Source organism: Cheilinus undulatus, linkage group 20 (assembly GCF_018320785.1).
Source record: "Cheilinus undulatus linkage group 20, ASM1832078v1, whole genome shotgun sequence".
Lineage (NCBI taxonomy): Eukaryota > Metazoa > Chordata > Actinopteri > Labriformes > Labridae > Cheilinus > Cheilinus undulatus.
Window position 1 is genome coordinate 12,926,153 of NC_054884.1, and position 16,743 is coordinate 12,942,895.

General features: G+C 38.8%; 2 protein-coding genes across 3 annotated transcripts; one reads left to right on the forward strand and one right to left on the reverse strand.

Moving 5' to 3' along the window:
* Positions 1–5,671: 5,671 nt before the first annotated feature.
* Positions 5,672–7,847, reverse strand: si:dkey-21c1.1 (protein FAM104A-like). The gene is made up of 3 exons (XM_041815007.1): positions 7,170–7,847; positions 6,693–6,798; positions 5,672–6,374 (listed from the first exon to the last, which is right to left on the reverse strand). Exons 1-3 carry the CDS (start codon positions 7,184–7,186, stop codon positions 6,117–6,119), a joined length of 381 nt encoding a protein of 126 aa, XP_041670941.1. The 5' UTR covers positions 7,187–7,847; the 3' UTR covers positions 5,672–6,116.
* A 371-nt stretch (positions 7,848–8,218) lies between these two features.
* LOC121528242 (archaemetzincin-2) lies at positions 8,219–16,604 on the forward strand. 2 transcript variants are annotated; one of them, XM_041815571.1, is made up of 7 exons: positions 8,219–8,330; positions 10,388–10,676; positions 10,754–10,927; positions 13,482–13,610; positions 13,861–14,024; positions 14,179–14,355; positions 15,713–16,604. In XM_041815571.1, exons 1-7 carry the CDS (start codon positions 8,283–8,285, stop codon positions 15,848–15,850), a joined length of 1,119 nt encoding a protein of 372 aa, XP_041671505.1. In that variant the 5' UTR covers positions 8,219–8,282; the 3' UTR covers positions 15,851–16,604. The 2 variants fall into 2 exon arrangements, with proteins under 2 accessions (XP_041671505.1, XP_041671506.1); XM_041815572.1 differs by having other exon boundaries at positions 8,324–8,564.
* Positions 16,605–16,743: the final 139 nt, after the last annotated feature.

Sequence of the window (16,743 nt, forward strand, 5' to 3'; positions counted from 1 at the left end):
GGAAAACCTTCAATACTAAGCGTTTGGAAAAGGGCAGAGGATTTGAAAAAAACTTGGAGTGTTGGATGAACATTCTGTCTGTTACATCTTTACGGGCCAGTCAGAGCAACAAAACACGTGACATAGCCGTGACCAAGGTGCGCGTGCGCAGCTACCAACGAATGTCATCAAGTTCTGAAAAAACTGGTGCTTTAGCAGCATCCATGCTAATCTCTTCCGCCATAGTTGTGCAGGCCTCTTGTTGCTGTTTGCACACGTCATGACTCCGCCACGCCTTAAAGTACTGCCCCTCGTCGCTGATTGGTCCTGTCACTTGCTAACCGGGCCCAAACGGTTCTGACGGAAGCTTTGCAAGATGAATTCGCCAGTGAGAAACACGGGAACAGGCGTCTCCATCTGCTTTGCAAGGTTAACTGATTTATGAAAAATGGAGATACAAGGTTTTGGTCTGATGCCAGAAAAATATTTGTTAAGGCAATGCACATTTATTTATCCGGACACCAGGCAATTAAAAGTATTTTACAGGAACATCAAAACATTACACACAAGGTTATTGGGTCAGTAAATGCACAATTTACACATGCAAAGCAAATGTGTAATATTTGCACTTAATGAACTTCCATACCATGGGTAATGGATGCAGAACCGTTTTTTCTAAACAGAATTTCACAATTTGGCTCGTTAGACTTCCAGACAGTAATCCACTTTGTAGCAGTCTGTTCTAAATGACATCAAGCCTAAAGGACTCAACTGTGTGTCTTGATTTGGTTAATATACAGCATCAGCAGCAGTGTACTTGAGGCCATGCAGTAATGTCCACTACAGAACTGTGCCTTTTTTCATATGCTGTGACATCTGATAGCCATTTAAATAACATTTTTCTGCTTTGTCTGTAACCTAACACAGATTTGTTTATAAGTTTTGAACCTTTTAATTGTATTATGTGCCTCTTTGCTCTTTCTGCATCTCCCTGTTATGTCTTTCTATATTTCCCTCTATCCCTTTACAATGCTACCACAGCTTCTGCAGATGGCTGTTCAGCATGGGTCTGGTGTCTGCCCATTAAAGGGAAGATTTTCCTTGCTGCTGAAATGGTGCTTAGTGCTAAGCTCATGGTGGACTAATGTTGGGTCCATATAAATAATATATCACAGAGTACGGTCTGTGTCGCATAGTAAGTGTCTTGGGACAACTATGGCTATGAAATGGCGCTATACAAATAAAGATTGATTGATACTGTAGACCAGTGGTTCTGATCTGGTCTTGTGTCAGAACCCACTACCGCCTCTTTAATGACAAATTGAAAGCCGTATTTCTTAATTTTTTTTTTATCATAACCAAATATTTTAAATGAAAAATGGGGCCATTTGGACTTAAACTGGAACAAAAGCTGTAATGGGACAGAGAGATGGAAATATCCTTAAAAATAAAAAAAGCACGTCATAGACTTCAAGGCAAACATATGACCAACTGAAAATAGCTTAGCAAACCAATTTTGGGTCCCTAATCACCAGTTGAGAACCAAGGCTGTCAACGATGTAATGCCCTGTTTTTTTTTGCAGTTTTACACTGAGAAGCATTTATGTTATGTTGCTCTGTGCTGTTTTTCCCACCCTCTCTGTCTTTACTTCAGTCTCAGCCTGTCTGGGCTGCTCTTTAAAAAAAAAAACGTCATTATGCTGATTGTAAACCTGATTAATTGTGAGAAGTTTCACCAGGTTTCTTCTTTTAGCATTTTACAGCTCCTTCACTTTGTTGCCACTGTCCCAACTTTTTAAAAACATGCTACTGGCATAAAACTTCCAAAGCAATGACTTTTTTTTAGCCCTAACAACTGATGTATTGATGTATTCCCTTATATATTAGGCTTAAATGTTTTGCATATTATATTTTGCTTTGCTTTTATTAAAATTTTACACAACGTCCCAACTTTTTAGGAAATGGAGTTGAAGACCAAGCACACAGTGTTTGGTTTGCTCTATTTTAATCTATATGGTGCCTCATTTGAAGCGATACTAAAGCTGCTTAACGACTGGGTTAAGAAACTTGAGATTAAGGAATCATAATAATTGTAAAAGTATGGATGTGTGTGAACTACAGATGAGTCTTCATGTGTTAACACTGGTATTTGAGCTCTGTAGCTGTTTGGATTTCACTACAAGTATTCCCTATGAATGGTTATGTTGGATTATGATTAACAGTTGCTTTATCTCAGGATTCCTTTTAGCCAACTGAAACAACTTTAACGCCTCCACAGCACGCTCCACACCTCCGGGGGAGGATCCCCTCCCTTATTTGTGATTTGCACTACAGTTATTTTTCTTACAGACTCAACAAATCAGAGTTGTCTTCCATATTTTTTGGTACTAAGCTATTATGTTCATGTAAATGTTACCTGAGTGTTAGTTTACAAATTATTTATTATGTCTACCCTGTGTTGATCAAAGCGTACCTGTGAGAGTGGTCGAGGAGAGCATGTCTCTGATTAAAGGCTGTGCGGTGAAGTAATGGAGGAAACATTCATGAGATTCTGTGTGAATAATGTGTGAAATAATGTGTGACAAAATAACGTCAGCAATCAGCATTATGCAAATAGCTGCTCACAGCATCAGATTAAGTTCACTGTAACACTATTGTTAACTCTGCTGCATTTAATACTCTGGAATGTAGTACAAGCTACATGCACAGATGATGAACACTGCAGACACCTTTTTCTACAGAAGCCCTGAGCAGACATGCAAACATATATTTAACTCTATTTCCTACAGATAATTTGTATTTTTTTCTTCACTGGACCTTGATTTGTTTGTCATTATTTCAAGATAACAATGCTGCTTTCAATGATGATGAATCAACATAGCAAGAAAATGACTGGAAAAACCAGCGTTGTTATCCTGAGTAGAGATCCGAAGGAAACCAATGAGCTGTCCTGTAAAACATGCATTGTTATCTCAAAATAATAAGAAAGTGGGCAGAATCTTGCCAAAACAACCAAAATCACAGGGAAACAAAGTAAAATGAATGGATGCATGTCCTCTTCAGGCTTCTGTACAAAGTAGACAAGCATCCATATATTTTATTTACACAATTTTCCTGAGCTAATAAAGAATTAACAATTGTTTTGCTCAAAATATCACTTCTTTTCTGCCAACGCGCCCTAACTACACGCAACATGAGAGGGCATTGGCGACTTGGTTACTTTTTTATTATTTTTGTGCCTTTTGCCTTTACTTTGATAGGACAGCCGAAGAGAGAGGAAATGTGGGTAGACATAGTGGGGGAGGACATGCACCAAACATTTGCTGAGACTATTTTAAGATCACAATGCTTGCTTTCTTGTAGCTTGACAGTTTTGAGGGATCTAGAAAACAAACTAGCTGGCTTATCACCAGGCCCACCCACAGAGTTGGCTTGGCCCCTGAGAAACTGAGAGAAAAGGCCCTCCTAAGTTGTAATTTATTGATGATTAAGGTCGATGCATATGTGTTGGATTAGTAGCATTGGTGCTGGCATCCTGGCTAACAGTTAGTCCATGTTTTTGCTGACTGTTATTGGGTTCTGATGTCGAAATTATTTATTTGCGGTACTTTTAAACCGCTGTTTTACATCAATTATTGCTGCTTGTTTCTGCCACTTCTGACCCATTTTTGCAGCTTTTGCCTAATTTAGGATCTCTTTTGCCATTTTTTGCCCATTTTTGCAACTCTGCCCATTTTGCGCCCCTTTTTTGAAACTTTTTTTTTCCAGTTTTATTCAGCTTGTGCCCCTTTTCTTCCATTTATGCCACCTTTGTTCTTTTTACCCATTGCAACACTTTTTAAAAAACTTTTCCAGTTTTTGCCCATTTTTACCCAATTGTCACTTTTAATTTTTCACTGCTTTTTGCCCCTTTTTGCAATTTTTTTGCCCCTTTTTGCCCATTTCTGTGACATCATTTCACAGTTTTCGCCTACTTTAGCTATTGTTTGCCATTTTTGCTGCATTTTACACACTTTTGTCACCTGTCCCCCATTTTTTCACTTTTTGCCCTTTTTTTTTTTTTTTGCTTACTTTGTACCCCTTTCTGCCCACTGATGCACTTTGTTGATGCCTTTTTCCCTTTAACCACTTGACCTGTTTTTGCCACTTTTTGTATATTTTTTTTCACATTTTTTGCCAATTTCTACAACTTTTTTAAAAAACTTTTTGCCCGTTTTTGCCCCTTTTAGTCTATTAATGCTGTTTTCACCCATTTTTGCCCTTTGTTGCCACTCTTAACTCATTTATGCCATTTTTTAAAAACTACTTTAATCCATAATTGCCACCTTTAATCCATTTTTGTCTCGTTTCACAATTATTCTATTCTTTTCCAAAAAAGCTGCCTTGGTTTCTTCTTTAATTTCTGGCATCATGACATTTGTGCACGTTATTGCCTAGCTATGAAGTCTGACATTACATTCCTTATCATTTAGTTCAATGTACCATCCATTGTTAACATCACTCATTGAAAGGTAATGTGTTCTATGAAAAAGGCGCTACATTTTGAAAAAAGGCAATAATGTGCTACAGCATAAATAAAAATCAATTTTGTTGCTTTGATAAGAGAAGTTATTATTTAGGTTAAAATATATACATGTATTATTGTCACAGATTAACTTTACAATGGAACGATAATTTCGCTGACCTTCACGGGCCCCAAATTTGGCTGGGCCCCAGAAAGCTTTCCTCTTTTTCCCTCCTTATAGGTAGCCTTGCTTATCACTAACGGGCTAGAGGTAGTACTAATGAGGCAAGTTAAGAGTATTTATATGTTTATATTGATCTTTGCTACTCTGGGGATATAAAATAAATCAGTAGAGATCCTGAGACTACAACTAGAAACCACTCAGTACAGGAGAGCATATACATGCATGTCTGCTCAGGGCTTCCATAGAATAAAACATAAGCAGCTTATTTTTTTTCAGTGGACATGAGCTACACTAAAAAGTACAAATAAAACACGCTGTATTTTGTTACGGCACTAACAACAACAGACTTGAGTCTTGTGTTAATGTATAAACAGAACACTGCAATGTATCAGTGTCTATACTTTCAATAACACTTTTATTTCACAGCAGAATGATTTGAAAGATTACATAAATTATGACTCACTTTCACATCTCTCCTATTATTTGCGACACAGTGTGCTGGTCTTATTTAACCATACATGAACGGGTATGGTTGGCATGCTTACACACATACACAGGCATGTTGTGTAAATTTTGGAGGAAGTAAACACAAAGTGATTCAGAGAGCCTTTCCTTTTGGCAGTTTTTTTGTGTTCAGGAGCACTGAGCCTTCTGTGACGTCAGAGCGGAGCCGCAGACTGCAGCACCGCTCTTACCGCTCTATAATTAGCCAGAGCCTAATCTGAGGTTGGACTTTGGTGCTGAGGCTCATTATGATTCCCTGTTGTATTACCTTCAATCCACTGGCCTGCAACACTAAAAACATTAGAGACTGATAATAAAGTGAAACAGAAAATATGTAATCTTCACTTCACTGCTTTGACTGCTTTAACTGAAGGCCTTCAGTTAAATTTTACTTGATTGTTTTAAGAATGCTCCTATGTAGTCGATACAAGAACTCTCTTTATGAATGGGATCACTTCAACAAACATGTTTCCAGTCAAAGTAAACAGAATGAAGAGTTATTGAGTAAAGTGCTTAGCTTTATTTCATTTTGCGAGCACTTTGGATCATCACACTTTCCTTGTGATTAGCACCAATGGAAATGTCCACGCATCGACGCACGCATGTAAAGAGAATGATACCTCTCTATAAAGTGCAAAGAGTGCGTGCACACACAAACACACTCCCACGCACACACAAAAACACACATACACATCAATACTGCACAGAAAACCACAGTGGCTGGGCCATGGAAAGGCGGATGTGCTTATGGTCTTGACAAATGGTACATGGCGAGGTGGGGATGAGCCTTTGTGCCCAAAAATTCTGTAAACCTCCCCACCAATCGTCCCCTCCCCCCTGACCCGAGGGTGTTGCTTTGAGGCTTTGAAGAGGACCCATCATGCCGGTGATGTCAGCGCTGATGGCCGAAGGGGAAAAAGGTCAGGGAGGGGACAGGGGTCTCGGTCATGTCGAGCCCGGACGCCCTCTGGTCTGCAGACTACTGAAGTGCGCCTCCCTCAGGACTCTGTTGATGTGGTAGTAGGAGACATTGCTGCTGTCGCCATGGATACCGCGCTGTGAGGAGCCTGCAGCATCTTCAGGCTTTGGGCTTAGGGAGTTCTGGGTGATGCAGTTGCTCTGGCTGTGTATGCACGGCCTGGTGGTGACTACTATTGCTCTTTCTGGACTACTGATCCCATTACTGCTGTCGCTGCTGGAAGACTGCAAAAACAGAGCAGAGATGGGCTCTGAAGCGAAGCCTCATGGATGGATGGATGCTTTAAATAAAACATTCTGGGCAGTTTCTTACTGTGGTGCAATACATATGCAATGTAGAGTCACGTGCATTTATATGCATGTTGCATGGCTGCAGGCTATATTCATAAATGTCAATTTGCTTTACATTAGCTCAAAATAAAAACAAGCTCCAGCAGAAAAAATGCATCCTTTCTGACAGATGACTTTCATTGCAGACTAAGAAGAAGTCATAGAAAAAAAATGCAGTATTCAAGTGTGATGCTTTCAAGATAAACGTCCTACCTCTGAATCCAAATCTGACACAAGCAGGCTTGAACCCCCGCCTGACTTTTTAGCCTGAGGACTTAGCTGCTGGCCCTCCTCACTGTCGCAGCTACGGTGTCTTTTCCTGTGCAAAACAGAAGAGGAAGTGTTAAACAGAGAGTATACTGATGACTAAGAAGAAAGGAAAATAAAAGTAACAGGTCATAAGAAAGACAGTGTGCAGGCAGGGGGAGAAAGATGGGTGGAGAAAGAAGAGTATCAGAAGGCAGAACATGAAGGGAGCCCAAAAATAGCACCTCACACTCCAGCAGTTACATGATCAGACTTGTGGTAGTCCCATTATGAGAGCACATTGATTAGCATACCTTCACAGAGGGACTGAATATGCAATGACACTGCATAGTCGCACTTAATGACCAAGAACATTACTCTGATTATGACTATTAACAACAAAAGGGTGTTTCAGAAACCAACACGTGTGGAAAAAGTCCTCACCTGCTGTCAGTCAGCATTTCTGCAGTCTTTTTGGCAAAGAAGAAGGTTGTTTCTCCTTGTTATCTGGATTCAGTGATGTTTTTTCTGAGGCTGTGTTTACAGCTCCACGATCATCAGTATGGCTCAGTTCGAAGTCATCACGGCAGAAAAACCTGGATGTATGAATGAGTAATCCAGATGGCTGAAGCCTTAATCGACGCAGGAAAGCTCAAACCTCTGTTGGGTTAACTCAGCCCTGTCACTGCTCGATAGTCCACTCCGCCCTGCCTACGCCTCGGTTCTGGTACAAACTGCCTCTGGGCGCCTGAGCTGACTGAATCAGCTATCCAGTGTCTATTCTCGTTGCCGTGAATCTTGTGTCACCCAGGGCATGACAGCAGCCTACCCGCTGCTACCTGACCGTGAAATCAGCAAATTGTCAAGCTAACTTCTCTAGCTAACTACTGCTGTACTGTGCTAACGGAAACTTCTTCCGCTTACGTATCCGTCCACTTGACGTTAAGTGTAGTTAACTGTTCCCTGGACTTGACAGCACTCCCAAGAAAGAAATTTTAAAAAAGTATGAGAGGATTTAAATTATTTTTAGCGATGTCCCTCGCAGAATGACTCGTTTTCCTGCGTGGTTTGGTGCGCCATAGTCAGCTTGTCATTATTACTGGATGCCAAAGTCGCTGCGAGTCAAACGCTCGAGCTCCACCTCTGTGTTTATCTGACGTCATTAGAAAAAATAGGCGTTCAGGTGATTTTGGAATATTCGTGAAAATTAGTTTCACCGGAAAAGTTCTCGCAAAGCCCTGTTATACAATTTAAAACAGCAACCAAGAAATGTACGTAAAACTTATACTTTACTTCATACTCAACGTCAGTACTCATTGCTGATAAAAAATAAACGTTCACGAGATAGTACAAGACTTCTTTTCAAGTCGCTTATTACTTGTCATATTCATACTTTTTCAGCTCGCCGTGACATTTCTTTGTAACTGTTTTTGTTTTTAACGGTGGGTGGTCCAGCTCAGATGAGCAAAGTAACACCACATTTCCTCAGTATAGAAATACTGAAGTCAGAAGAACGACCCTAACTCCGAAAATTACCAGTATCTGAAGTGCACCTGAATGCAGCGTACTTGCACAGTGGAATCAGTTTCCGGTGTCAACATAATGGTGAGCAACTTGCCTGCGTTGGTGGTTATTGGACAATTTTGAACGTTTTTTCCTAATAATATACCTAATAAGCAGTTTTTAATCTCCAAGAACGATTTATGAAATCCTTAAAACATACACTGGATGCTGTCTAAAGAACGTATGAGGAATTAGCTGCGTAGTGTTTAAAAATTTCATTGACTTGATGAAGTATTATAATTTAGCAATAGACTATCAACGAACAGTTGTGCCCAGGTACGTTTTTACAATTTAATTACTTAAATACTTATTTCAACATATGTCGTCCTCTGAATGTGTTCGTATCCAGTTATATTGCTAGAAAAGCCTAAATATTTTCATGTGTATATGATTTGATTTCAAGGTGCTTTGAAGTAGTTCCCCTAATTAGTGCAACGTATTATACATTTTCCCTTGCTATAAGCTTCCAACCTTAAAACGGTACATGGCTATGTGTATATGAAGGTCCATGTGGAAAAAATAGATGAAAATAACATAGTATTTGATCAAACTTAAGACTTAGAATTTAAACATATTTGAGGAGTTTTTGACAGGTTATGTAACTGTAGGCCTCATGACCTACAAAACCAAATGAGACAATTTGGAAGGAGAGTGATTATTTCAATAAAATGTTTTTGATGCCTGTAAACACTGCCACAGTTTAGGTGTGTATGTGTCTGACGATGAAATTAACAATGCTGTGCCAATACAATCTTTCACATGTTTTAACATTAAGATAAAACATAATTTTGTCCACAGAGGGCGCCAAAGTCGCTACAAACCTAAAATTCCTCACATGAGCTTTAAGAGCAACTGTCAAAGATATATATATTTTATAAATCAATGAAGACTAGTTTAGCAAGGACTCATTGTACCCCATATTGAAACAGCAAATAGAACCTGATTTTTTCCTATTATTTGAAGCACCTGTAGGTTCAAATGCTTAATTAGTAGAAAAGATCAACTTACTATGACATCTAAAGTGTACTGTAATTTTAGGACTTGAATTGTATACATACATCAACGTTGAAAAAATGAAATGAAAAGTGAGAGCCCTTTGACTTTAATCCCTGACAGGCATGCCATTTGGCAAAAAAAAAAAAAAAAAAAAAAAAAAAAACAGCACTAAAACTAAAAGAGACTAAAATAAAACAAGCATTTTTGCAAAATCAAAACTAAACTACACTAACAAACCACCAGGAAAAATGAATTTAAATTAATCTGAAATTTAATACAAGATGTAAAAACAAAATAAGAATAAAAATCCCAAACTATTCTAACTTTGCAGCAACACATCTTAAGAAATTAGGGACAGGTCCATGTTAACCATTGTGTAGCATTCCCTCTAGTATAAGGCAGACATTATTTATGATTACTCTGCATGACTCTGCAATTTGTAATTAGTTGTATAATTCAGGAAGTTCTCATGTAATCCACAAAGGCATCCATCATGTTATATCTTTCATTGCCTAGTTTATGTAACTCTCGGACAGAGTATGCTGGTGTAAAACTTGCTTTTGTTTGTCACACTGTATATGAGCTCATGTTATCCTGCAATAAATCGAAGAGAATCATTGAAACACACACTCGTTTGTCGGTCATCTTTCTCTTCCCTCTGAATCAGAGATGTTGCGGCCAACACTCGCATGCAGAATCTCACATAGGCAGGGCCTATACTTGATAGTTATCTAGCTAGTTTTCAGTTATAGCACTTTGAGATTTTCCTTAATGAAAAGTGCATTATAAATAAAATGCATGATTATTATTATTATTATTATTATAGCACCTTCTTCGTTTAACAGCAGCCTGTAATTGTCTAAGAAATGAGGAGACCAGTTGCTAGAGTTTTTTGGAGAGGAATGTTGTCCTGCTCTTGTGGGCTGCTATTTTTCTTGGAATGGGTTAAAAGTCTCAGTTTAAACATCTGATATGTTATGTTCTATTGTGAATAAAATATGGGATTAACAAATCATTTCATTTTGTTTCTTCATACATTTTCCAGAGCACTCCAGCTTTTTGGGTGGTTTAATAGCCAGAGTAATTCTGTGTCTTTCTTGCAGATGAAGGTGATCCAGCACTCTGTGGAGACTCTGAAAATAGCCTTGATCTCTAACCGTCAGGACCTGACAAAAAATTATGACAAGTACACTGAACAGGAACGCCATCTTCTGGAGGAAGGATTCCACCCAGGGCAGCCGGGATCACTTTTCCAGCCCATTACTGTGCACTCTGACTCCGACTGGATCCCTGCTCACCCTGAGGAGCCTCAAGACTTTGAGAGCTTCTACAGGGACCCTTACCGCAAGACACCTGATGCGAGCCGCAACACTATTTATATTCAAACCATAGGTGAGCATGAGTAATGTACTTGCAAGAGACTATTTTCAGACTGCAGTGGGACGTTTTCTACACCATGTTTCTCGTAGGTTCCTTTGGGGAGGAAGGGGCTCAGACAGATCAGTATGTGGAGTGGCTCAGAGAATACTGCCAGGCCTTCTTCTATGGGCTTTCTGTCAAGCTGCTGCCGGCAGTTACTGTGGCTGAAACAAGATGTTCTTTCAGGGTTAACAGTAACTCGTACAACCTTCAGATCCTCACTGGTGAGTAAGCACCTCTGTTGTGTCTGCGGGGAGGTTTTGGCTGCTTCCCATGTAAGAATGAGTGGTAAATGTTGTAGTCTGCAAAAAAGTTAGGACATTTTGTTAATGTAAATAATGACACGATGCATTGATTTGCGAAACATTAAAACCCCTTTTTAAATTTAAAATAGTGCACAGCTGACATATACAATTTGGATCTTTTGAAAGAAAAAAAAGGAATTTATTTGTGAATGAGGCCAAATAGTTTATAGAAGTGTTCATGAACTCGTGCAATGAATTCCACTATGGAATAATGTTTAATTTAAAAGCATATTTTAACAGGCTACTCTTCACTAATTATTTATTTAATGTCGGTGCTTGAATACACCTCCAGAAGTAAAACTACCACTGTGTGAAGACTTAACCAATCAAGTCAGGCCATTTTACACGCCACAGGCTTGGGGGCAGGTGCCAGTCAGTATGGTTGTCTCAAAGCCTAAAACTAAGGATATTCTGTCTCTATTTCTATTTCATTTTAGTTATTTTTATAAGCGCACTATACAGTTTAAGTTAGTTTTCGTTTTTTGGCAAGGCTTAGTTTTTAATTTAGTTTCAGTCAACTAATTTAGTTTTTGTTATTAAGTTAGTTTTAGTTAACTATAATAACCTTGGACCAGACCAATCATCGTTGTTTGAGAAGGAGACAAAAGCTATGGGTGTGGTTTGGATGAAGCGACTGCGAGTCTGTAAACGAAGGCAGCCAGTGAAGAGATTAGCTTGGATTCAGCTAAAGCAGCAGTTTTATCAGAACGGTACAACATTTCTCTAGCCTGGCCTGGACAAAAAAAGATGGTACCCCTAGAAAAGAAGTAAAATAATTTGACCATAGGGACATGTTTAACTGCGGTGTGTCATCTAATTAGCATCACAAGAGTCTTCAAACTTGTTATCAGTCAGTCTGCCTATTTCAAAGTAATAACTGTGCCTTTTGATATCATGGTGTGTACCACACTGGACATGGACCACAGAAAGCTAAGGAGACAGTTGTCTAAGGAGAGTAAAAAGAAAATTATAGATCAGCATGTTACAGTTAAAGGCTATAAGACCATCTCCAAGCAGCTTGATGTTTCTGTGACTACAGTTGCTCATATTATTCAGAAGTTTAAGGTCCGCAGGACTGTAGCCACCCTCCCTGGGCGTGACCACAAGAGGAAAATTAAAGACAAACTGAAGAGGCAGATAATACGAATGGTAACCAACGAGCCCAGAACAACTTTCAGAGAGATTAGAAGTGAACGCAAAGCTCAAGGTACATCAGTATCAGAACACACCATCCTTTGCTGTTGGAGCCAAAGTAGACTAATTGGAAGACGACTGAGGGAGACTCCACTGTTGAAAGCAAATCATACAAAAGTGAGACTTGAATTCTTCAAAATGCATATTGACAAGCCACAAAGCTTCTGGGAGAGTGTCCTTTGGACAAACGAGACAAAACTGGAGCTTTTTGGCATGTCACATCAGCTCTTTGTTCACAGACGCATAAATGAAGCATAGAAAGAAGAGAACACTGTACCTACTGTGAAACTAGAAGGCGGCTCGGTTATGTTCTGGGGCTGCTTTGCTGCATCTGGCACAGGGTGTCATGAATCTGTGCAGGGTACAATGAAATCTTGAGACTATCAAGAAATTCTGGAGCCAAATGTGCTGTCCAGCATCAGAAAGTTTTGTCTCAGTCACAGGTCATGGGTCCTCAACAGAATAATGACCCAAAACACAAAGCTAAAAACACCCAAGAATAGGTAAGAACTAAACACTGGATTATTCTGAAGTGGCCTTCTATGAGCCCTGATCTAAATCTTATTGAACATCTGTGGAAGGAGCTGAAACATGCAGTCTGGAGAAAGCACCCTTCAAACCCGAGACAGTTGAAGCAGTTTGCTCAACAGGAGTGGACCAAAATACTCGTGGACAGGTGCAGATGTCTCACTGAGAGTTACAGAAATCATTTGATTGCAGTGATTGCTTCAAAAGGTTGTGCAGCAAAATATTAAATTGTCCATGTGTGTATGTTGTTTACTCCTCGGAGTCTGCCTGGCATGTTGGGTTACTTTCTCTCAGCATTTCAAAAATGTTTTTGCCTTTTGTTGCCACTTTTTTGGAACCTCTTGCCAACCAAAAATTCAAAATGGGCATACAGTTTCCTAAAATAATAACATTTTTAGTTTCTAAATCTGATATGTTGCCCTACTGCCATTTTAAAACAAACGTGGATTTGTTGCTTTGAAAATCTTCAGATTCTGGTTTTATTTACATTTTAGACAACATCCCAATTTTTTTGGAAGCAGGCATGCTGTAGCTAATGCTTTAAAGATACATGATAGGTGGGCTGGTTGCATTTGTGGGCACCATAGAGGCTGCGGTCTTCAAAGCAAGTGATCATGGTTTAAATCTGACCTATGTCATTTCTCACTTCCTGATTTCTGACTCTGTCCTATCTAAAGAAATCCATGAAAGCCCAAAATAAAGTTTAAAAAAGTATAGAATTTCTTTGTTACTGTATTTTCTTGGTTTGTAGGTGACCTTCTAAAATTCCTGGAGAAAAGGAAGCCAAAGGATGCTTTTTGTATCGTTGGATTAACAATGATAGACCTCTACCCCAAAGACTCCTGGAACTTTGTCTTTGGACAGGCCTCTCTCAGTATGGGTGAGATTTAACTTAAAAAATTTACTAAATATCTCACCACACTATCATCAGCTGTTAAAAAACCCTGCTATGCCCAAGAAAAGGCCAATATTTAAGAAGGCAACACCAGAGCGCTGCATCAATCAGTATCATCCAGTCTTTGACATGTAGTGCAGTTGAGCTGCCACTAGATGGTGCAAACATATTTCAAATAAAACCATGCAGATTTTTTGCCTCTGTTTTTACTCTAGTTTCTCCATTACTCTTGCAGGTATGGGGGTTTTCAGTTTTGCCAGGTATGATGACAACTTCTACAGCAGGAATTACGCTGGACGGCTGCAAAAACGTCTTCGGCCAAAACCAGGGGACTACTCTGTGTTTGATGGATATTACACTCCCCCCATCAGCAGCACTCTGCTACTTCGATCCTGCAAGGTTTCTAGCAAACACGCTCCTCTTATTACAAACTTTTTGTACCATGAACCTTGGAGTGGTCTTGTCAAGGGTCCTTTATCACTTAAATCAATACCCCTGGTTGAAAAATATCAATACTGATGATTGTTTTTGTGTGTTTGTTTTGTTTTTTTAGACCATGACCCATGAAATCGGCCACATGTTTGGAATAAAGCATTGCCAGTGGTTGAACTGTGTCATGCAGGGCTCCAACCACCTGGAGGAGTCTGATCGGAGGCCCCTGGATTTCTGTCCAGTCTGTCTTCGTAAGATACAAGTGGCAATTGGTTTCAGGATAGCTGAAAGATACCAGGTAGGATTGAAATGATGATCTGAAATCTAGTATTTATACATTCAAGTGGCAGGTATTTTCAACCATTTTGTTCTGTGTGAATATTTTACTGAAAACATCATAATTACAACTTACATTTACTAAGATATGCATGATTAACTCTACAAGATTATTTTTTGGCCTATTCTTTGATCCTGGGTCAGTGAGTTCAGTCACACATGCCTGAGTAATCCTGATTATTTCTAGAAACATCCAGGAAACACTCAGAGAGCATTTTCAGCTGTTTGACACCCATAAGCTCTCAGTCAAGATGATGTGCTGAAGTTTAACCCTACAGAGTCCCCCAGAAAAACTCAATCTTGGACCCATGGGACATAAATGGGTCCTTTCAGAAAAAAAGTTCTATAAAAATCATATAAATTAATATTTTTTTCCACTTTTAAAGCCTAAATCTTTTAATCAGCTCCAGCCCTAATCAGAAGCATAACGTTTTTTTTTTATTTTTGAAGTATTTTTTTACATTTTATACCGTTTCTGTCATAATAACACCCCTATTTTAACAAGAAAAATGCAAAATATAGATTATAAATTGCAGAATGGCATGTTTAGGTTGAAGTTATCAGAGCCTTGTATGTGTCAATGAATTAGAACAACATGGCTTTTATTACACTATTATTGTTTTAGCAGTACGGGTTTATTAAAAAAAATACATTTAGTACTCTTGGGACCCAAACGTCCCATCAGAAGAAGGGCTTAATCACTAAACTGTGAAGGTGAGATGAAAAGTGATGCTGCAACTTTTAACCTTGATCCAAAACATTAACTTTTGGAAACTCTTAAGCCATTAGCATTAACACAGAAAAAATATTGACTATTAAAAATAAAAAGCGGCTAAAAGGACCCAATTGGGTCCCAGAGGGTTAAACCAAGCACCAGACCAGGGAAAGGGAGATTTTAAAGACTTTGACCAGACAGGCTAGTCTGAGTATTTCACAAACTGATGATCTACAGGGATTTTCAAGCACCACAGTCTCTAAGATTTACAGATAATGGTCTGGAAAAGAGATTCTTGCGGTATCATTCAAATGGTAGGGCCAGAATTTGGTGAAACACCCTGAAAGCTTGCAGGATCACCAGCAACCATGACATGTTCAAAGTCACCATAATCACCTTTCTTCCCCATTCGGATGCTCCATCAAACATCAGCATAACCACGTCTACATGCCTAAATGCCTATTGTGAAAGAAATCATACACATTCTTGCCATTTAAGGATCTCTCTCTCTCTCTCCTGTTGTTTTGGTTGCCTCCCAACACTTATGCTTACCAAAGAGGCAGAAACAATCATGTCTTAATGTTTTATAATCTGTGTTTGACAGGCCTTACTGCACTGGATAGAGGAGGATCAGAGTAAAGCATCCGCTCAGGCAAAGTTCCAGCTTTCTAAACCAACTGAAGCTTTCAACACATCCCGACTGTGGCTCCGCAGGTGCATCGACATACTGGGAAACACATGACCAGTTATAATGAGCTGTAACTCTGGATAAGAAGGGAAAACACTGCAGCAGACACAAAAAATCAAACAAAAAAAGAAGCCTAAGCTTGTTTTAGGACTATTTACTGTTGTTTTAGGGGAATCATCTATCTAGTTTAAAGATAAATCTGGCCTTACTGAGGAATTTTCATATTTAAGACAACTTTTATGTGTTTAAAGCTCCTTTGATGAGTTTTAGCAGGTGGACTAAAAGTTACATGGATGCCTCCGAGTGCCTTAAACAAGCTTTTAAGACCAAAATTGACGGTATTAAAATTTTCTTTGAGTACATATCAGTGCCTTAACTCACTGATAATGTTAACAATTTCTAAAAAACAAAAAATTCTATCTAGAAATGATGACACTGGATTGCTTTTGTAAGTCATAAAGAGGCATCAGTGTTAATTTCAGTCTGTTTCTATCTCCTCACAGGAGCTTTAAATCTCATTTTTATGTCAGGGTAAGGTGGTAAGTTGCATTTTAGGGTTCTCTGTATGTTGTTAAACCTTTTATTGTTATTGTAATGATACACATAAAAACAAGTGAGCGGTTAACTTGCTTTAAGGTTAAAGAAAATAAAAAGAACACAACACATGATTTAAAGGTTCGAATCACTCATGTTTTATTGTGATTGAACAAATTTTCATTACAAAAATAGCTTTGAGTCAGACATCTTATATCAAATAGTGCATTGTCAGTTTGGCAACAGCTTGATTAAAAAATGATATTTTTAATCACGAACGTGATCACCTGAGCTTTTATTATCTATAACATGTGTTACAGAATTTGTGCAATTTGTTGTTTTTTTGCAGCTACATTTGCATCACAGTTCATTATCACTACAGTATTTATCCCCAGCAGGTTATTAAGTCAAGT

Bases quoted from the DNA above. Each gene is read 5' to 3' on its own strand.
- si:dkey-21c1.1 (XM_041815007.1), bottom strand. The intron at 6,375-6,692 runs GTAGGACGTTTA...CTGTTTTTGCAG, and splicing joins TGTCAGATTTGGATTCAGAG to TCTTCCAGCAGCGACAGCAG.
- LOC121528242 (XM_041815571.1), top strand. From the start codon at position 8,283: ATGCAGCGTACTTGCACAGTGGAATCAGTTTCCGGTGTCAACATAATG. The intron at 8,331-10,387 runs GTGAGCAACTTG...TCTTTCTTGCAG, and splicing joins TTTCCGGTGTCAACATAATG to ATGAAGGTGATCCAGCACTC. The intron at 10,677-10,753 runs GTGAGCATGAGT...TGTTTCTCGTAG, and splicing joins TATTTATATTCAAACCATAG to GTTCCTTTGGGGAGGAAGGG.